Source organism: Elephas maximus, chromosome 23 (genome assembly GCF_024166365.1).
Source record: "Elephas maximus indicus isolate mEleMax1 chromosome 23, mEleMax1 primary haplotype, whole genome shotgun sequence".
Lineage (NCBI taxonomy): Eukaryota > Metazoa > Chordata > Mammalia > Proboscidea > Elephantidae > Elephas > Elephas maximus.
Genome location: NC_064841.1, coordinates 48701686 through 48724754, shown reverse-complemented (window position 1 = coordinate 48724754; position 23069 = coordinate 48701686). Strand labels below are relative to the sequence as shown.

Here is a 23069-nt window from a genome sequence, read left to right as displayed (position 1 = left end):
CTTACAGACATATACAGAACACTCTACCCAACAGCATCCAGGTATACTTTCTTTTCCAAACACATGGAACATTCTCTAGAATAGACCACATATTAGGTCATAAAGTAAGCCATAGCAGGATCCAAAACATTGAAACATTACAAAGCATCTTCTCTGACCATAAGGTCATAAAAGTAGAAGTCAGTAATAGAAAAAGCAGGGAAAAGAAATCAAACACTTGAACACTGAAAAATATCCTGCTTGAAAATGACTGGGTTATAGAAGACATCAAGGATGGAATAAAGAAATTCATAGAATCCAATGACAGTGAAAACGCTTCCTATCAGAACCTTTGGGATATAGCTAAAATACTGCTCAGAGGTCAATTTAGAACAATAAATGCACACATATGAAAAGAAGAACGGGCCAAGATCAAAGAATTATCCCTACAACCTGAACAAATACAGGGCAACAAAAGAAACCCTCAGGCACCAAAATGAAGCAAATAATAAAAATTAGAGCAGAATTAAAAGAAATAGAGAACAGAAAAACAATTCAAAGAGTTAACAAGACCAAAAGCTGGCTGTCTGAAAAGATTAACAAAATCAATAAACCATTGGCCAGAATGACAAAAGAAAATCAGGAGATGAAGCAAATAACCCAAATAAGAAATGAGATGGGTGCTATCACAACAGACCCTACTGACATTAAAAAAATCATGAAAGAATATTATGAAAAACTATACTCCAACAAATTTGAAAACCCAGAGGAAACGGACAAATTTCTAGAAACACACTACCTACCTAAACTAACACAAACAGAGGTAGAACAACTAAATAGACCATAACAAAAGAGGAGATTGAAAAAGTAATTAAAAAACTCCCAACAAAGAAAAGCTCTGGCCCTGCTGGCTTCACTGGAGAATTCTACCAAACTTTCAGAGAAGAGTTAACACCACTACTACTAAAGGTATTTCAGAGCACAGAAAAGGATGGAATACCCCCAAACTCATTCTATGAAGCCAACATAACCCTGACACCAAGACCAGGTAAAGATACCACAAAGAAAATTACACACCTATATCCCTCATGAACTTAGATGCAAAAATTTTCAACAAATTCTATCCAGTAGAATTCAACAATATATCAAAAAATAATTCATCACAATCAAGTGAGCTTCATACTAGGTATGCAGGGATGGTTCAACAATCAATGCAATCCATCACATAAATAAAACAGAAGAACCACATGATCTTATCAACTGATGCAGAAAAGGCATTTGACAAAGTCCAACACCCATTCAAGATAAAAACTAAGCAAACAGGAATAGAAGGAAAATTCCTCAACATTATAAAGGGCATTTATACAAAGCCAACATCATCCTAAACAAATAGAGAATGAAGTCATTCTCCTTAACAACAGGAACTAGACAAGGATGCCCTTTATCACCACTCAACATTGTGCTGGAGGTCCTAGCCAGAGCTATTAGGCTAGTAAAGACATAAAGTGCATCCAGACTGGAAAAGAAGAAGTAAAGGTATCTCTGTTTGCAGACGACATGATCTTACATACAGAAAAACCTAAGGAATCCCAAGAAAACTACCAAAACTAAAAGAAGAGTTCAGCAGAGTATCAGGATACAAGATAAACGTACATAAATCAGCTGGATTCCTCTATACAAACAAAGAGAATGTTGCAGAGGAAATCACCAAATCAATACCGTTTACAATAGCCCCTAAGAAGATAAAATATTGAGGAATAAATCTAAACAGAGACAAAAAACACCTATTCAAAGAAAACTATAAGACACTACTGACAAGAAATCAACAGAGATCTACATAAGTAGAAAAACATACCCTGCTTATGCATAAAAGACTCAACGTTGTAAAAAAAGTCTACCCAAAGCGATCTATAGATACAATGCAATCCCAATCCACATACCGGTGACATTTTTTAATGAGATGAAGAAACAAATCACCAACTTCATATGGAAAAGAAAAAGGCCCTGGATAAGTAAATCATTACTGAAAAGAAGAACAAAGTGAGAGGCTTCACGCTACCTGATTTTAAAACATATTATACCACCACAGTACTCAAAACAGCCTGATACTGGTACAACAACAGATACATAGACCAATGGAACAGAATTGAGAATCCAGACATAAATCCATCTACATATGAGCAGCTGATACTTGACAAAGGCCCAAAGTCCATTAAACGCGGGGAAAAGAAAGTCTCTTTAACAAATGGTGCTAGCATAACTGTGTATCCATCTGGAAAAAAAATGAAACAAGACCCATACCTCACACCATGCAGAAAAACTAACTCGAAATGGATCAAAGACCTAAATATAAAATCTAAAAAGATAAAGATCACGGAAGAAAAATTGGGACAACCCTAGGAGCCCTAACACATGGCATAAACAGTACACAAAATATTATTAACAATGTACAAACACAAGAGAAATTAGATAACTGGGAGCTCCTAAAGGTCAAATGCCTATGCTCATCCAAAGACTTCACCAAAAGAGTAAAACGATTACCTACAGACTGGGAAAAAGTTTTTAGCTATGACATTTCTGATCAGCCTCTGATCTCTAAAATCTACATGATACTGCAAAAACTCAACAAAAAAAGACAAATAACCCGATCAAAAAATGGGCAAAGGATATGAACAGGCACTTTACCAAAGAAGACATTCAGGCTGCGAACAGATACATGAGGAAATGCTCACGATCATTTGCCTTTAGAGAAATGTAAATCAAAACTACAATGAGATTCCACCTCACCCCAACAAGGTTGGCATTATTCCAGAAAACACAAAATAATAAATGTTGGAGAGGCTTTGGAGAGACTGGAACACTTATACAGTACTGGTGGGCATGTGGAAACCCTGGTGGTGCAGTGGTTAAGTGCTACAGCTGCTAACCAAAGGGTCGGCACTTCGAATCCACCAAGCGCTCCTTGGAAACTCTATGGGCAGTTCTACTCGGTCCGATAGGGTCGCTATGTGTCGGAATCGACTCAACAGCACTGGGTTTGGCTTTTTTCGGTTGGAATGTAAAATGGTACAACCATTTTGGAAACCAATTTGCCACATCCTTAAAAAGCTAGAAATAGAACTACCATGCAACCCAGCAATTCCACTCCTTGGGATATACCCTAAAGAAATAAGAGCCTTCACATGAACAAATATATGCACACCCACGTTCACTGCAACAGCATTTACAATAGCAAAAAGATAGAAGCAGCCAAGGTGCCCATCAATGGGTGAGTTGATAAATAAATTACGATATATTCACACAATGGAATACTACGCAACAATTAAGAACAACTATGAATCTGTGAAACATTTCATAACATGGAGAAATCTGGATGGCACTATGCTGAGTGAAATCAGTCAACTGTAAAAGGACAAATATTGTATGAGACCACTATTATAAGAACTCTAAATAAAGTTTAAACACAGAAGAAAATATTCTTCGATGGTTACGAGGGTGGGGAGGGAGGGAGAGGGATATTCACTAACTAGACAGTAGACATAAATTTTTTTAGGTTAAGGGAAAGGCAGCAAACAACAGAGGGACAGTGAGTACAACCGGACTAAACCAAAAGCAAGGAAGTTTCCTGAATACAACCAAACACTTGGAAGGCAAGAATAGCAGGGACGGGGGTTTGGGCACCATGGTTACAGGGGACATCTAGGTCAACTGGTATAACAAAATGTATTAAGAAAACATTCTACATCCCACTTTGGTGAGTGGCATCTATGGTCTTAGACACTAGCAAACAGCCATCTAAGATACATCAATTGGTCTCAACCTACCTGGAGCAAAGGAGAATGAAGAACATCAAAGACACAAGGTAAATATGAGCCCAAGAGACAGAACAGTCCACATACACCAGAGACTCCATCGGCCTGAGACTGGAAGAAGTAGATGATGCCTGGCTACCACCGGTCGATGCCCTGACAAGGAACACAACAGAGAATCCCTGATGGAGCAGAACAGTGGGATGCAGGTCTAAAATTCTCATAACAAGACCAGCCTTAATGGTCTGACAGAGACCAGAGGGACCCTGATGGTCATGGTCCCTGGACCCTTTGACAGCCCAAGTTGGAACCATTCCTGAAACCAACTCTACAGACAGGGACTGGCCTGGACTATAAAATGGACAATGATGCTGATGAGGAGTGAACCTCGTGGCTCAAGTAGACACATGACACTATGTGGCTGGTGAGGCGTGAACTTTGTGGCTCAAGTAGACACATGACACTATGTGGGCAATTCCTGCCTGGTGGTGAGATGAGAAGGAATAAAGGGACAGGAGCTGGCTGAATGGACACAGGGAATATAGAATGGGAGAGGAAGAATGTCCTGTCTCATTAAGAGGAGAGCAGCTAGGAGTACACAGCAAGATGTGTATAACTCTTTGTATGAGAGAATGAATTGATTTGTAAACTTTCACCTAAATCATAATAAAAAAAAAAAAAAAAAAGACAGGAGACAAAGAAAAAACCTAAAAGGATCTCAGAAGAGACTCTGAAACTTGCCCTTGAATGTCAAGTAGCTAAAGCAAAAAGAAAAAATGATAAGGTAAGAGAGATGAACAGAAGATTTCAAAGGTTGGCTCAAGAAGACAAGGTATTATGATTACATGTGCAAGAGCTGGTGATATAAAACCAAAAGAGAAGAACACGCTCAGCATTTCTCAAGCTGAAAGAACTGAAGAAAAAACTCAAACCTCAAGCTACAATAGTGAAGGATTCTAAAGGGAAAATATTAAATGATATAGGAAGCATCAAAAGAAGATGGAAGGAATACAGACAGTCACTAAACCAAAAATAATTGGTCAACGTTCAACCACTTCAGGAGGTAATTATGAGCAGTAATCGATGGTATTGAAGGAAGAAGTTCAAGCTGCACCGAAGGCACTGAAGAAAAACACGACTCCAGGAATTGACGGAATACCAATTGAGATGTTTCAACAAATGGATGCAGCACTGGAAGTACTCACTTGTCTATTCCAAGAAATTTGGAAGACATCCATATTTATGCCTATTCCCAAGAAAGGTGATGCAACCAAATGCAGAAATTATCAAACAATATCATTAATATCACATGCAAGCAAAATTTTGCTGAAGATCATTCAAAAGATGCTGCACTGTGTCAACAGGGAACTACCAGAAATTCAAGCCAGATTTAGAAGAGGATGTGGAACCAAGGATATCATTGCTGATGTCAGATGGTGTCTTTGTCATCCACTGCTGCTATAACAGAAATACCACAAGTGGATGGCTTTAACAAAGAGAAGTTTATTCTCTCACAGTCTAGTAGGATACAAGTCCACATTCAGGTCACTGGCTCCAGGGGAAGGCTTTCTGTCAGCTCTGGAGGAAGGTCCTTGTCATCAGTCTTCCCTCGGCCTGGGAGCATCTCAGTGCAGAAACCTCAGGTACAAAGGGTGTGCTCTGCTCCATGTGCTTTCTTGGTGGTATGAGGTCTCCATGTCTCTCTGCTCAATTTTCTTTTTTATATCTCAAAAGAGGTTGGCTTAAGACACTACCAATCTTGTAGACCTCATCGATGTAACTGCCGCTAATCCATCTTATCACATCATAGTGATAGGATTTACAACACACAGGAAAATCACATAAAATGGTGGACAACCACACAATACTGAGAATCATGGCCCAGCTAAGTTGACATATATTTTTGGGGGACACAATTCAATCCATGACAGATGGATCCTGGCTCATAGCAGAGGATACCAGAAGATGTTTACTGCATTTTATTGACTATGCTGAGGCATTCGATTGTGTGGATCATAATAAATTGTAGATAACATTGGGGAGAATGGAAATTCCAGAACACTTAATTGTGCTCATGAGGAATCTGTACATGGATCAAGAGGCAGTCATTCCAAAAGAACAAGGGGATACTGAATGGTTTAAAGTCAAGAAAGGTGTGAGTCAGGGTAGTATCCTTTCATCATAACTATACAATCTGTGTGCTTAGCAAGTAATACGAGAAGCTAGACTATGTGAAGAACAAGGCATCAGGATCGGCAGAAGACTCATTAACAACCTGTGTTATACAGATGACAGAACCCTGCTTGCTGAAAGTGAAGAGGCCTTGAAGCACCTACTCATGAAGATCAGAGACCACAGCCTTCAGTAAGGATTGCACCTCAGCATAAAGAAAACAAAAATCCTCACAACTGTACCAATAAGCAACATCATGATAAACAGAGAAAAGATTGAGGTTGCCAAGGATTTCACTTCACTTGGATCCACAATTAACACCCACAGAAGCAGCAATCAAAAACCGACAGACACATTGCACTGGGCAAATCAGATACAAAAGACCTCTTTAAAGTGTTGAAAAGCAAAGATGTCACCTTGAAGACTAAGGTGAGCCTGACCCAGTCCCCGGTGTATTCAATCGCCTCACATGCATGTGAAAACTGGATGATCGAAGAACTGACACCTCTGAATTGTGGTATTGGCGAAGAACACTGAATCTACCATGGACTGCCAAAAGAATGAACAAATCTGTCTTGGAAGAAATACAACCAGAATGCTCCTTAGAAGCAAGGATGGCAAGACTATGTCTCACATACTTTGGACATGTTTTCAGGGTGGATCAGTACCTGGAGATGACATCATGCTTGTTAAGCAGAGGATCAGTGAAAAAGAGGAAGGCACTCAATGAGATGGATTACACAGCGGCTGCAAAAATGGGCGCAACTATAGCAACAATTTTGAGGAAGGCACAGGACTGGGCAGTGTTTCGTTCTGTTGTGCAGAGGGTTGCTATGAGATGGAACCGACTCGATGGCACATAACAACAACAACAGGGTTCGCTGGGATACAGATGATACCAGATAATGGGTACCAAATTCCACAACCCATAACAAAAATTTTTAATTGATGCTTTAATCATGACTTCCATTAGTGAAAACACATGTTATCAACAAAAAATTCAAAGGAGACAATTGGGTAACCAAAGGGTTATAATATTACTGAATAATTTGCATAGAAATTGTTAAGTGGGAACCTAATTTGCTGTGTAAACTTTTACCTTAAACACAAAAAAAATATTATTTAAATAAAAGGTGCTTACCTAAACATTTTGGTAATGCTCTTTATCAGATTGGGAAAGCTCCCTTACATTCGGTTTGTTAGGTTTGTTTGTTTGTTTTTAATGAAGAATGCTTCTCTACATCTACAAAATCAATTTCTCCTTACCTACTGATTTCCTAGGGAAAACCCAACTTGATCATAAGGGATTATCTTTTTTTTCACATGGCTAGAGGCGTCATTTGCCAATGTTTTGTTTGGGATTTCTGTATCTGCACTCATGAATGAGTTTAACCTGTCATTTTCCTTTTTTGTATACTTTTTGTCTGGTTTTGATAATGAAGTTATAATGGTCTCACAGAATGAATTAGTGTTGTCTATTTCCAGGAAGAGTTTTATAAATATGGTAGCCCTTGAACATAAAACCATCTGGGACTGGTGTTGACTTTGTGAGTCTATTTTAAATTACTATTTCACATTCTTTAATTTTGATAATACTATTCCAGGTTTCCGTTTCTTGTTGGGTCAGTTTTGCCAAATTATATTTTTCCAGGACTTTGTCAATTTCATTCAGTTTACAGACTTGTTGGCAAGAAATTGCTCATAATAAAATTCTTGTATCTTTTTAATCTATACACAATCTATAAATTTTTTAGTTCAAAACATTGTTTGCTTAAGCCTTTATTCTTTTTTCCCCAAACTAATTGTGCCGGAGGCTTGTCTATTTTATTAGTCTTCCCAAGGAACCAACCTCTGGCTTTGCTGATGTTCCCTACTGTATCTGTTCTTTATTGCTTGGTACCCACAACAGCAGCGCTACTACTTTTTGGCACTACCCTCTGGGCAACCAAGTACCCCCACCTTGCCCAATGGTCCTAGAAACTGCCCCAATTTCTTGCAAGCTCAGCAATGCATCAAAAAAGCATGTTTTACTTAGGTATACAGGATCTAGTGGTTTTGCAGTGAGAGGGTCTCCCAGATTATCTAGTTTGTCATGTTTTGAAATATTTTTTTTAAAAATTCTCTTCAACTATTCCTCAAGAGTCACAAATTACATGCAGTCTTATTAGATTAACCTCTCTTATTTATTCTGTCCTACTTATAAATACGGAAGCCCTGGTGGCGTAGTGGTTAAGTGCTATGGCTGCTAACCAAAAGGTTGGCAGTTCAAATCTGCCAGGCACTCCTTGGAAACTCCATGGGGCAGTTCTACTTTGTCCTATAGGGTCGCTATGAGTCGGAATTGACTCGACAGCAACGGGTTTCCTTATAAATACATATATGTACACTTTTTAATCACCCCTTCCCACAGTTGTTGTACTCTGTGTTCTATACAACATCCTCCCCTCTTTCTCAGCCAATTTCAATGTCCTTAGGACAGTGCTTACAATATAATCTTCTCTAGTGTTACTTACTGCAAAGTGAAAGGGAAGAGCAGCTTGTCCCAGGCGAGGTCATGGAAGCTCGACAGACACATTCAAACTCACTGAGGGACCAAATTGCTGGGCTGAGTGCCGTGAGGACCATGGTCTTGGGGAACATCCAGCTCAACTGGCATAACATAGTTTATAAAGAAAATGTTCTACATTCTATTTTGGTGAGCAGCATCTAGGGTCTTAAGAGTTTATGAGTGGCCATTTAAGATACTTCAATGGTCTCACCCTATCTGGAACAAGGGAGAATGAATAAAATCAAAGACACAAGGGAAACATTAGTCCGAAGGACTATTGGACCACAAGTACTACAGTCTCCACTGGATAAGAGTCCAGCACAACTACATACTGGCCCAGCTAACATCACCGACTACTCTGACAGAGATCAAAAAAAGGTTCCCAAACAGAGCTGGAGAAAAATGTAGAACAAAATTCTAACTCACACACACACACACACACACACACACACACACACACACACACACAAAAGACCAGACTTACTGGTCTGACAGAGACTGAAGAAACCCCACGAGTATCACCCCCTGGATATCTTTTTAGCTCAGTAATGAGGTCACTCATGAGGTTCACCCTTCAGCCAAAGATTAAACTGGGCCATGAAACAAAATGAGACTAAATGGGCACACTAGCCTGGGGGCAATGACAAGAAGGCAGGAGGGGACATGAAAGCTGGTGGTGTGGAACCCAAGGTCGAGAAAGGGAGAGTGTTGACATGCCGTGGGGTTGACAACCAATGTCACAAAACAACATGTTTACTAATTGTTTAATGAGAAACTGGTTTGTTCTATAAACCTTCATCTAAAGTACAATTAAAAAAAAAGTTAAAGGGCAGAATATAATAACAATATTTGATAATTTTCTGAAAGAAATATAAAATATACAATCAGACTGCTTGGCAAGAGTAGGTAAGGTAGACAATCAGAAATTTTTATAATTTCTAAATGTGCTGAGCACATTATAGGTACTCAGAAAATATGTTTAATCAATTTAGAAGTCATAGGATGATCTATCTCCAATATAAAAAGTTATTTACTCAGGATATCCAAATACAAGTTTCTACTCCATTATTATCTTGAGATCAGAATTACAGTGGGAGAGAGGAAAAAGGAGAGTGAAATTAACATGGTACACTACCCTGAAAAAAATTTTGCAAACATACTCACCAGAACTCTCATCTGTTTGACATACATTCTCTAGAAGCTCCTGATCACCTTCAGCAGCTATATATGCCCAAGTATCCATTTCATCTCTTATATTTCTTCTTTCTTTAAATAACTTGTTTTCCTTGGTTTTGTAATCTTCTGTGATTTTACAATCCAGTGGAATTTCTTCTCTTTTCCGATTACTCTCAGTAAGATCATTTTTTTCTTCTGGAGTTAATTTAAATATATCAAATGCACTCCTGATTTCCTTAAATGCTAGTGTAAAAAATAAAATTGATGATAAACATGAGCCATAAATTTCTGATGTAATTAGTTTGTATCAATGTTAATGAAACAGATACTTTCTTTTTAATATTTACTAAAATCTGCCTTGGCTATAAAGCCTGATCAGATTTACTATCAAATTCGCAAAGTAGCTTTAACTGGTCTACTTAAAACTTTGGCTTAATATTGGTTGCTCAATATTTACAAAGGCTGTCCAAAATCAAGAGCTGTTACTTAGGTGTTCTGAACTACTCCCAGTTTTGACAAAGGCATTTTGAAGATGACAAGACTCAGAATGATCCTAGTCGTATCAACAGCTTTCCTACCTCTAAAGACATCAAACTGTTCTACAACTGTATCCTGGAGCTAGGCTTCTACAAAAATGGTTTCTTGTGGTGAGTGGGCAGAAACACAATGCCAGAACATTGATGATGCACCTGGTAAAACTGTATCTGTGGTCTATGAAATCCATCTAGTTTTTAATTAAAGATAAAAGTAGAAAGAACACTAAAAGTACTAGATTTGACATAAAAGAGTAGAACAATACTAGGAAGATCTCTATTACAAAACTCCAGGTACATAGCAGATAGACTTTATTAACAGGTGGTATGGAAAACAAGACTCCTAGTGAATGGTGTGAATAACAGTTTCATTTAAACTATACATTTATAGTAAAAACGTGACTGAAACTGACATATAAGATACTAGGAGGAAAAATAAGTTCATTAACCAGTTCTAATTATAAAATATTTTAATCACCAAGAACAGTAGATGCTTAAAATTTGTGTTATTTTGAAGAGATAAAGTCTTGAAATTTTAGTCACTCTGTGAATGCTCCATTAAACGACTGCTTGTTTCTACTTTCCATTACCAGAACCCTTTCTCTGCTACTACTGGTAGAAACATTACTCTAGCTACATACTTTTTTCAGTAATAGTTTCTAGGAGAAAACCTCCAGAAAATCATCCATCTCTTAGAACCACTACTTCCTCAAGAACATGTGGTCCACAAAGTAAAATAATATAAGCTGAGGCTTCTTCAAACACCGTAATGTTGATTTTTTATAAAGTACTTGTTCCGGTTTTGATACGTGTTATGGAGTCTCAATTAGGGTATATCTTGAAGTGACCAAAAATGCTTACTTGATATTATATTTATACAAATGAGAGTTAAGTACAATGAATATACTAAATAAAAATATCTTTTTTTTAAATTGTGTTTTAAAAGAAAGTTTACAGTTCAAGTTAATTTCTCATACATAAATTTATACACACATTGTTACGTGACCCTAGTTGCTCTCCCTATAAAAAAATGTGACAAAAAAAAAAAATGTGACAGCACACTCCTTATCCATTCAACCAGCTCCTGTCCCTTTCTGCCTTCTCATCTCATCTTCAGGCAGGAGCTGCCCATTTAGTCTCATGTACCTACCCGAGCTAAGGAGCACACTCTTCACGAGTGTCATTTTATGTCTTATAGTCCAGTTTAATCTTTGTCTGAAGAGTTGACTTCGGGAATGGTTTTAGTTTTGGGCTAACAGAGAGTCCGGGGGCTATGTCTTCCGTGGTCCCTCCAGTCTCACTCAGACCATTAAGCCTGGTCTTTTTACTATTGTTTGAGTTCTGCACTTCACTTTTCTCCTGAAAAATGTCTTTTTTTAACACCTACTATAACAGAGACATTTGGTCTTCTGCCATAACTAATTTCCTCTCTCTGTAATTCTAACTTACTTCATCATCATACTCAATAGGAAGAAAAATAACGTAAACAGAAGGGAAAAAGTTATAGAACCTTAATATAGATTGTTATGTAATAAAGTTTAGAGGTTTGGACCTACCCAGCAGCATCACAGAAGAAAGGCCTAGAGATCTGGCTCCATAAAGATTACAACCAAGAAAACCCTATGGAGTACAGTTCTACTCTGTAACACATGGGGTCACCATGAGTCAGAATCAACTCAACAGCAATGGGTTTGATTTTTAAACTTAGATAACTAGTTTAGCACAGCTTAGCTTAAGGCTCTAAATTCCTGATGACTGAAAATTTCCAGCTTTATGACACTGCAGGTTAGAAAAGAGAGTTTGTCTTCACAGTAAATTAAATTCTTTGTATAAAAGATGACAATGTTAAGTGGTAAAATGTTAGCATTTACACTCACTCTTTAATCCCTTTGGCTCTTTTCTGCCCTTTTCATCCTTGTCAGAATCATGCCTTTTCTGGTATTTTTCTTTAAGTTCACTCCTTTTGGTCTCTTTCTCCTGCAACAGACATAAGTAAGATGCAAAACAAGAATGGCTACAGAGCTGACGCTACATATCAAATCGGAAAATATAGGTTCATGGGGTCAATGCCTGTCTTTATATGCTATAGTTCATGACCACTGATTAAGTATTTTTTCAAATAAACTGTTTCCTCAATCAAGATTATCCTTCAACTATGTAAGCTGCGAAATGTCAAAATCAAAACTCAACACCAGTTTTCTCACTCTCTTTGAGAATTTATTATTAAAACCACCACCATCAAAATAATAAAAAAAATTCACATATAATCCTACTAACAAAAACATCACTATTTCCTCAAGCCCCCCTTGTAATTCTTGTCATTTTGCAGATAATTTTTTTGCTTTTTAATATTTTTTTATTTATTTACTTTGCATAAATATTTTTACATAGTTGTATTCATAACGTATGTATGGCTTTCTTGTCTACCTTCACATTTTATAAAGTTTGCTATTTTTGCTAGCTTGGTTTCAGAATAAAAATTGTAATGGCTATGTAACAGTCCCCGAGATGATACACCAACATTTTCTTAAACCATTTTCTCCATGGTTAGACAGATTGTTCTCAGTTTTCACTACTGAAGATAACATTGCCATTAAAAAAAATAAATAAACCCATTGCCATCAAGTCAATTTCAACTCACAGCAACCCTATAGAACACAGCAGAACTGTCCCATGGGGTTTCCAAGGAGCAGCTGGTGGATTCGAACTGCTAACTTTTTGGTTAGCAGCCAAGCTCTTAACTACTGCACTACGCCAAAAAAAAAAGAAAAAGAAAAACCCCATTGCCATCAACTCAATTCTGACTCACAGCGACCCTATAGGACAGAGTAGAACTTCCCCATAGAGTTTCCAAGGGGCACCTGGTAGATCTGAACTGCTGATCTTTTGGTTATCAGCTATAGCACTTAACCACTACGCCACCAGGGTTTTCAACTGCGCTACCAGGGCTCCAATACTGCCGTAAGTATCTTGATAGATAGTTATCCTTTGGTATTTGAGGGGGATTGGTTCCAGGACCCCCATGGATACCAAAATATCTGAGAATGCTCAACTTTCTTATATAAATGGTTTAGTATTTGCATATAACCTAAACACATCTTTACATATACTTTAAATCACCTCTAGATTACTTATAATACCAAACAGAATATAAATGCTATGTACATAGTTGTTGTACTGTATTTAGGAAATAATGACAAGAAAAAAAATCTGTACATGTTCAGTACAGATGCAACCATCATAGGCCTAACTACACATCACACATTAGCAACATCACAACCTTTTTTATTCCAAATATTTTCAATCCACATTTGGTCGAATCCACAGATGCAGAACCACACAGGGCCAACTGTACATAGTTTTTTTCCCTTTTAAATGATTTTGTTAAGATACATTCTCAAGACTAGAAATAATGAATGAAAAGAAAATGATCTTCTTTATAAAAAACCAAACACACTGCCATGGAGTCGATTCCGACTCATAGCGATCTTCTTTATAGCCCTTGGTAAATACCGCAAAGACAAATACATTCGTAATTTGAAAAATATTTCCATTTTGAAAAACCAAGTAAGAACAATTTTTATAATAATGGGATAACCAAAACAAAACCCACGGCCATCAAGTTGATTCTGATTCACAGTGACCCTGTAAGGACATAACAGAACTGCCCCATAGGGTTTCCAAGGCTGTAAATCTTTATGGAAGCAGACTGCCACATCTTTTTCCCTCAGAGTAGCTGGTGGATTTGAACCACCAACCTTTTGGCTAGCAGCCGAGTGCTTAACCACTGTGCCACCAGTGCTCCTTAATAATGGGACAAACTCCCTAGTAAATATGTTTGTAAGAATTAAAAGACTCATTGTACACTAGCACACTCTGTATACTACTTAAGTAAAAAGGGTACATTCTTAAGTCAACAGGGGAAAATACCAAGTAGGATGTGAAAAGTTAATAAAACACCAAAGCCTTACTACACATGCCAAATACTATCTGAGTACCTCTAAATGGAAAAAAATCCTGACTGCTCACAAATTAGCCTTCAACTTTCTAGATGTCTTCAGTTTAAAGGAAAAAAAAAAAAACCAAAGATCAAGAGATAAGTTAGGAGGTACAAAAGCCAGATAATTTTCAGCATTTACAAGTACCTATCACGGCCCTGGTGGTGCAGTTGTTAAGAGTTTGGCTGCTAACTAAAAGGCTGGCTGGCAGTTTGAATTCACCAGTCTCTCCTTACAAACCCTATGGGGCAGTTCTACTCTGTCCTGTAAGGCCACTATGAATTGAAATCTACTCAAAGGCAACAGGTTTATACCCAGTCACAGTACTAAATAAATAACTCTGTGATGATAGAGAAACTATTCTTACAGTCTGTTTTACTGCTTCCTTATGTACTTGTAAAACTTTCTGAGGACTCAAAAAAGTACTGGATTCATCTGAGTATTTCTACATTTGAAGAGACTTTAACTCTCATCCTTCTTCAATCTACTCATCCCCCACCTCCTCTGCCTCAGTGGCTTACCTCACCAGGTGAATCAGCGGACCTGTGGCCTCTCTCTTCCCCACCCAATTTTGAGCTTTTTTGTGTTTGGGAGGATGCAGGTATGGCCTTATCAAACTCGATGTTACTTTTGCCTTTGTCTTGATTCCTTTGCTTTTTATGTGTATTTTTCTTTTCTAAGAAAAGGTCCTTGTTTTCTAGCTTGTTGCTGTCTTTATGTTCTTCAGTCTTTCTTAGTTTCTTCTTTTTCCTCTTTGCTCTGAAATCAGTGTCCTCATCAGCACTTACCTTGCCATCTGGCTGTTTATCAAAAACAACACCTGGTATTATATCTTGCCCTGATTTATCTTTTGTACTTTTAATCTTTTGTTTCTCTTCTTTGTTCTCGGAATGTAACTCTTCAATGTCATCATCTTGAGAAAGTGAATCATTAAATACACTTGATTCCGATTCCAACTGAGATTCAATGCCTTTGTCTTTTTTTGTTTTTCTGTTTTCTTTGAAATCTTCTCTTACTTTAGTCTTTAAATCTCTTATTTCACCCTTTTTAACTTTCTTCAACTCCTTAGTTTCTTTTATATCATCTTTTTTTGGCTTTTTTAATTCCTTTAATTCTTCTTTGGCTTCCAAAATTCTTTTCTTTGTCCTTAAATCAAAAACTAAATTTTCTGAGAAGCTCTCCAGGTCTGACTTGGACTTTTCTTTTAGTTTGCCAGTCTTTGCTTTTTTCTTTTTCAGATCATCTGGGCTTTTCTCATCTCTGTATCTTAATTTTTTCTTTTTCTTCTTTGAGGAAGTATCTTCTTTTGTCTCACTTTGCTGATCACTATCAGAGTTTGCCTCAAATATGTCATTATTTAAGGATAATCTCTATAAAATACAAAAAGATTAAGATATTCATATTAACAAGAACATCAAAGGTTTTTAGAGGCAGTAGTAATACAATCTGGTAGAAATGTTTTTTCCTCCCAAGCACCTTCTCAACACCTTAAAATTACTTACCTAATTGAAGTTGTATGATATTATTTATGTCTCTGACAGCAAACAGGTCTTGGTGGTGATGATGAGTGTTAATTTAAAACTCATCACAGAGAAGGGGGACAGAAAATGTCAGTGTTGCTAAGTCCCAAACTAAAGTAGAAATGAACAAATATCCACGGTGGGTTGTATAAAAAACCCAAAAACCCACTGCCATCGAGTTGATTCCGACTCATAGCAGTAGGTTGTACGGGATGTGAATTTCAAAATTTCCAAAACCACCAAGAAGTATTATTTTACAGACTTTCTTAGTTTTCAGACAAGTAGCTACTGATCTGAAGACAACTTCAAAAGCTTTTTAAGGCCTTGGATCCCAGAATGTCCTTAAACTTTTTACAGTTCATATGCAACAAGGAAGGTTGTACACAAATCTTCCTTCTCCCAATTGATTTGCTTTGCATTGAATAATCTGAATAGTTCCTACTATTCTAAAATAAAAACAAACAAAAAAAGAAGCTTAAAAATAAAGTATTTTCTTACTAAAGCAGGGAAGTGAGAAATACACTTCAGGAAGATTTCATAAAAAAGCCTAGATTTCGAGAATAATACAAACCAATCACTTAGCAAAAGAATTTGAATGTGTACGTAAGTGTTTTTCCAAAAAAACCAAAAACCAAACCCAGTGCCATCAAGTCGATTCTGACTCATAGAGACCCTAGGAAAGAAATATGAAGGAGGAGTATGCATTCATTCTAGAGAAGTGAAGTATAACTATGACAAAAAAAGTGGGGGATGAGGGACTCTAATCTGAACCCATTTTGTATATGTTTTCCTCTACAAAAATTTTAAAAATACTGAATGTTTTGCTTAGTATTTAAAAACTGTGTTATTAGAGAGGCCGTGCCACTATAGTATAAATTAAAAACTGGCAATCCCACTCCTCTAAATGGATTTCAAGCTAGAACCCAAACCAAAAGGCAATCTAGCACAGTAGCTAAGAGGGCACCCTGCCTGGCTCTACCGTAACTAAGTAGGTGAACTTAGGCTAGTTAACTTATTTCAGCCTCAGTTTCCCATCTTAATCTATATAAGGTACTTATCCCATGTTTATCCCATGTTTGGCACATATAAAATGTGAGGGCTCAGTGAAATACCAGTGCTTCTTATTGTTATTATTAACAACCACTACAAATAGTTAAAACTGAATTCTAATACTGTTTTGGTCATTTTTTTAAAAATCACTATTTTCAAAGCTGTGGTTGAAATTCAAGCTGTAGCAAAAGAGGGGATCAATGTTCACTCCTTAATGTATAGGCTTTAATACCCAAGAATTAGTTTCCTAGTGTGAGAAGTTTTCACTAAGTTCAAGATCTCTAATATTCTAAAGAATGATAGTTACGTCTAATGAAAAATAGAAAACTTTAAAGGAACTCTAAGAATTGATTTACTTTATAAATAGAAGCTACAAATAAAATTTACATGGAAAAGTGAAATGAGAAAATTATGTAAGAATTCATAAATAAAGCCAATTATTCATAGAATAAGAGAACCAAGGATAAGAAACTAGAAAAATCCAGAGAGGAAAACCACTAAATCAAACATGCACACAAATTTTAACATTACTGCAGTCTGGCCCACCATCAAATCTCTTTCCAAAATGCTGACAATACAAGTTTGACTTGTCTGGGTTCCTTTGATCTATTTATTCTTGCCTATCATCAAGAAGAATTACTAAAAATCAATGAAATGGCTAAAAATTGAATTAGGAATGCAAGAGAAAAACAAAGACTTGGATAATTACCTTTGAATAATCTGAAATGGATTAAAATGTCTAACTTTATACTGTAACCTAAGAATTGGTTTATTAACTGACTAGAAGAAATATTCAACTTAAGGAATAAGAGACAAAACATGATACCTGAATATCCTTCTTGACTGGCTTAGCTTTGTTGTCCGCAACTTTCTTCCTAAATTCAAGTAGAACTTCTTTACAGTCCTCAAGATGAACCTCCGGCTCCCAGGTATCGTCATCTGATGTATATCCTTGCCATCGAACTTTGTAAAGGATTTTACCCTGTTGTATAAATTAAAAACAGGCACAATATAAAGGATATTGCTAACTTGATTAAATATCCAGATACATACCAACTACTGATATATGAAAGAACTTTGAAACTACATCTAAATGGAGATTAATATCACATAAAGCATGTTCATATCCTGAAACAAGTAGGTTAAGAAAAAACAGTATCACTTATTTTTTTATAATCAAAGACTAAAACCCTTTCCTGAGAATATAAGCAGTGTGTACTCTTTGAAAAACAGTGAAACGTAGAAAAAAACAAATAAAAATTACCCAGAGAATTGATAGTACTATTTCTTTCTCCTACCATATATACAAGAAGCCCTGGTGGGACAATGGTTAAGTGCTCGGCTATAACCAAAAGGGCTGTGTTTCGAACCCATGCAGTAGTTTCACAGCAGGAAAAAAACCAGTGATTTGCTCCCCTAAAGACTACAGCCTAGGAAACCCTATGGGACAGTTCTATTCTATCCTACAGGGTAGCTATGAGTCGGAATAGACTGGATGGCACACAGCCATGTGTATTTGTGTGCGCGCATGTGTGCGCGTTTATGTGCATGCACATATATACATAATATTTTTAAAAACACTGAAATCACGGTATAATTTTTTTATATTGCTTTTTCACTGATATGTCAAGCACTTATTTAAATATTTTCCCCAAAACATGACATTTTAGCAACTGAAAATTATTCCATTATATAAATACAACAATCATTTTTAAACAACTTTCCCTTTGCTAACCTAAAGTTGCTTAGGTTGTTTCCAATTTTTTGATTTTATAAATAAAGCTATAATATCCCTAAGCATCTCTGATTAAGTTGTTACAATAAATTCTCAAAAATGAGACTAGTGGGTTCTTAAAACTGCCAAAAATGCCTTCCAGAAAAGATGTTCCAATTTACATTCCCTGCAGGTACTAGAGCCTGACTGTATGAAAGCTCGGCAAACAACTTCAGGGCTTGCTCCTGTTTCTGCTGATCCTGAGAGTTAAAAATGGTTTTATATTTTGAAGTGGCTGAAAACACATCAAAAGAATTACATTTCTATCAAGTGCTTTACAATGTGTCACGCGCTGTCTAAATCTTTGCTCCTTTAATCTTTAAAACAACCTGTGAAGTGGGTACTATCACCATGTTTTTTAAGAGGTAACCGATGCTTCTAGATAGGTGAAGTCAAAGATTACACAGATACGGAGTTGTTGTTGTTAGGTACCATCGAATTGATTCCGACTCATGGTGACCCTACGCACAACAGAACGTAACACTGTTTGGTCCTGCACCATCTTCACAATCACTGTTATGCTTCAGCCCATTGTTGCAACCGCTGTGTCAGTCTATCTCATTGAGGGTCTTTTTCACTGATGTCCTTCTCCAGGGATTGGTCCCTCCTGACAACACATCCAAAGTATATGAAACGAAGTCTCACCATCCTTGCTTCTAATGACCCATCTGGCTGTACTTTTTCCAGGACAGATCTGTTCATTCTTCTGGCAGTCCATGGTATACTCGATATTCTTCACCAACACCGTAATTAAAAGGCATCACTTCTTCTTTGGTCTTTCTTATTCATTGCCCAGCTTTCACATGCATATGAACCAACTGAAAACACCACAGCTTGAGTCAGGTGTATCTTAGTCCTTAAAGTGACACCTTTTTTTTTTTTTTTTTTTTTAACACTTTAAAGAGGTCTTTTGCAGCAGATTTGCCCAATGCAATGCCTCATTTGATTTCCTGACTGCTGAGTCCATGGGCATTGTTTAGGGATCCAAGTAAAATGAAACCCTTGACAAATTCAATCTTTTCTCTGTTTATCATGACGTTGCTTACTGGTCCAGTTGTGAGGATTTTTGTTTTCTTTATGTCGAGGTGTAATCCATACTGAAGGATGTGGTTTTTGATCTTCATAGGTTAAGCACTTCAAGTAATTTTCACTTTTAGCAAGCAAGGCTGTGTCATCTGCATGTAAAAGGCTGTTAATGAATGAGTCTTCCTCCAATCTTAATGCTGCATCCTTCTTCAATAGTCCAACTTCTCGGATTATTTGCTCAGCTTACAGATTGAACAACTATGGTGAAAAAATATAACCCTGACACACATCTTTCTTGACTTTAAACCATGCAGTATTCCCTTTTTCTGTTCAAACGGCTACCTCTTGGTCTACGTACAGCTTCTACATGAGCACAATTAAGTGTTCTGGAATTCCATTCTTCACAATGTTATCCATAATTTGTTATGATCCACACAGTCAAGATCCTTTGCGTAATCAATAAAACACAGTAAACATGTTTCTGGTATTCTCTGCTTTCAGCCAATGTTCATCTGATATCAGCAGTGTATACCTCGCTCCACATTCTCTTCTGAATGTGGCTTGCATTTCTGGCAGTTCCCTGTCGATGTACTGCTGCAACCATTTTTAAATGATCCTCAGCAAAATTTTACTTGCATATGATATTAATGATAATGTTCGACAGTTTCTGCATTCTGTTGGATCACCTTTCCTTGGAAGGGGTACAAATATGGACCTCTTCCAGGCAGTTGGCCAGATAGCTATCTCCCAAATTTATCGGCATAGACAAGTGAGCACCTCCAGTACTGCATCCGTCTGTGGAAACGTCAAAATAGGTATCCCATCAATTCTTTGTTTTTCGCCAATGCCTTCAGTGCAGCTTGGGCTTCTTCCTTTGGTACCACCGGTTCTTGATCATATGCTAGCTCCTGAAATAGCTGAATGTCGATCAATTCTTTTTTGGTACAGTGACTGTGTATTCCTTCCTTCCTTCTTTTGATGCTTCCTGCATCGTTCAACATTTTCCCCGTAGAATCCTTCAATATTGCAACTTGAGGCTTGAATTTTTTTCTTCAGTTCTTTCAGCGTGTTCTTCCCTTTTACTTTTCTATCTCCAGGACTTTGAACATTTCATTATAACACTTTGTCTTCTCAAGCCACCCTTTGAAATCTTCTGTTCAGCTCTTGTTACTTACTTTGTCATTTCTACCTTTCACTTCAGCTACTCTACATTCAAGAGCAACTTTCAGAGTCTCTTCTGACATCCGTTTTGGTCTTTTGTTTCTTGTCTTTGCAATGACCTCTTGCTTTCTTCAAGTATGATGTCTTTGATATCATACAACAACTCGTCTGGTCTTCGGTTATTAGTTTTAAATGTGACAAATCTGTTCTTGAGATGGTCTCTAAATTCAGGTGGGATATACTCAAGGTCATACTTTGGATCTCATGGACTTGTTCTAACTTTCTTCAACTGCAGCTTGAACTTGCACATGAGCAATTGATGGTTTGTTCCACAGTCAGCCCCTGGCCTTGTTCTGACTGATGATATGTAGCTTTTCCATCGTCTCGTTCTATAGATGGAGTCAATTTGATTCCTGGTATTCCATCTGGTGAGGTCCACATATACAGCTGCCATTTATGTTGTTGAGAAAAAGGTATTTGTAATGAAGAAGTCATTGGTCTTTCAAAATTCTATCATGCGATCTCTGGCATTGTTTCTATCATCAAGGCCATATTTTCGAACAGCTAATCCTTCCTTCTTCGTTTCCAACTTTCACAATCCAATCACCAGTAATTAACAATGTGTCTTGATTGCATGTTTGATCATTTCAGACTGCAGAAGTTGGTAAAAATCTTCAATTTCTTCATCTTTGGCCTTAGTGGTTAATGCGTAAATCTGAATAATAGCTGTTTTAACTGGTCTTCCTTGTAAGTGTATGAACATTTTCCTATCACTGATAGCGTTGTACTTTAGTATTGATCTTGAAATGTTCTTTCTGATGATGAACGCAATGTCATTCCTCATCAATTTGTCATTCCTGGCATGGCAGACCATATGACTGTCCGATTCAAAATGGTCAATACCAGTCCATTTCTGCTCATTACTATCTAGGATATTGATGTTTATGCTTTGCATTTCATCTTTGATGACTTCCAATTTTCCTAGATTCATAATTTGTACGTTCCACATTCTGATTACTAATGGGTGTTTGCAGGCGTTTCTTCTCCTTCTTAGTTGTGCCACATCAGCAAATTAAGGTCCCAAGAGCTTGACTCCATCCACGCAGGTATTTCTTCTCATTCTTAGTTGTGCCACATCAGCAAATGAAGGTCCCAAGAGCTTGACTCCATCCACGTCATTAAGGTTGACTCTATTTTGAGGAGGAAGGTCTTCCCCAGTTGTCTTCTGAGTGCCTTCCAACGTGAGGGGCTCACCTTCTGGCACTATATCAGACAATGCTCCTGTGCTATTCATAAAGTTTTCACTGGCGAATTTTCTCTGGGACCTCCTGCCACCAAGAAAGCAGTAATGGGAGCAGAGCATGTCTTTGGCTCCTAGACAGGGGAAGACTGATGACAAGGACCTTCCTCCAGAGCGGACACAGACAGAATGCCTTCCCCTGGAGCTGGCATCCTGAATTCAGACTTCTAGCCTCCTAAACTGTGAGAGAATGAGCTTCTATTTGTTAAAGCCATCCACTTGTGGTATTTTTGCTATAGCAGCACTAGATAACCAAGACAGAATTTGACAGACACATGGTGGATAAGTATACTACACACATATGTATCAATAGATATCAACATGTATATCAATATCTACGTATATATATACAACACATAATAACAAGTGTTTGCGAGGATGTGGAGAAATTAGAATCCTTGCACATTGCTGGTGGCAATTAAAAATGGTGCAGCCTCTGTGAAAAACAGTTTGGTGGATCCCCAAAATGTTAAACACAGAATTACCATCTGATCAGTAATATTCCTGGGTATTATACTTCCAAAGAATTGCAAACAGGGATTTAAATGGATCCTTTTACATTAACGTTCATTGCAGCACTAGTCACAATACTCAAAAGGTTTAAAAAAAAAAACAAAAACCAAGTATCCATCAACAGATGAGTTGATAAACAAAATGTGGTATTATATATACAATGGAATATTATTCAGCCATAAAAATGGAATGAAGTTCTGATATATGTTACAACATGGATGAATCTTGAAAACATGCTAAATGAAATAAGTCAAACGCAAAAGGGCAAATACTGTATGATTCTACTTATATCAGAGATTTAGAACAGGCAATTTCATACAGAAAGAAAGTAGAATAGGCAATTTCATAGAGACAGAAAGTAGATTAGAGTCACCCTGAGGCTGTGGAGACCAGGTAACTGAGTTATTGCTTAATGGATACTGGGTTTCTGTTTGGGGTAATAGAACTTTTTGGAAATAGATAGTGGTGATGGTTGCACAACACTATGAATATAATTAATGCCACTGAATT

At 37.2% G+C, this 23069-nt stretch overlaps 1 protein-coding gene across 3 annotated transcripts in view; it reads right to left on the bottom strand.

Annotated features, from left to right (window-relative positions):
• MPHOSPH8 (M-phase phosphoprotein 8) overlaps window positions 1-23069 on the bottom strand; it is a 99230-nt gene that overhangs the window by 62812 nt on the left and 13349 nt on the right. For all 3 annotated transcript variants that reach the window (XM_049867363.1, XM_049867361.1, XM_049867362.1), the window contains exons 2-5: window positions 17612-17767; window positions 14737-15585; window positions 12095-12194; window positions 9673-9927 (exon numbers count right to left, since the gene is read on the bottom strand). In XM_049867363.1, coding sequence (XP_049723320.1) covers window positions 9673-9927; window positions 12095-12194; window positions 14737-15585; window positions 17612-17767 — 1360 coding nt within the window. The remainder of the gene's footprint in view (window positions 1-9672; window positions 9928-12094; window positions 12195-14736; window positions 15586-17611; window positions 17768-23069) is intronic.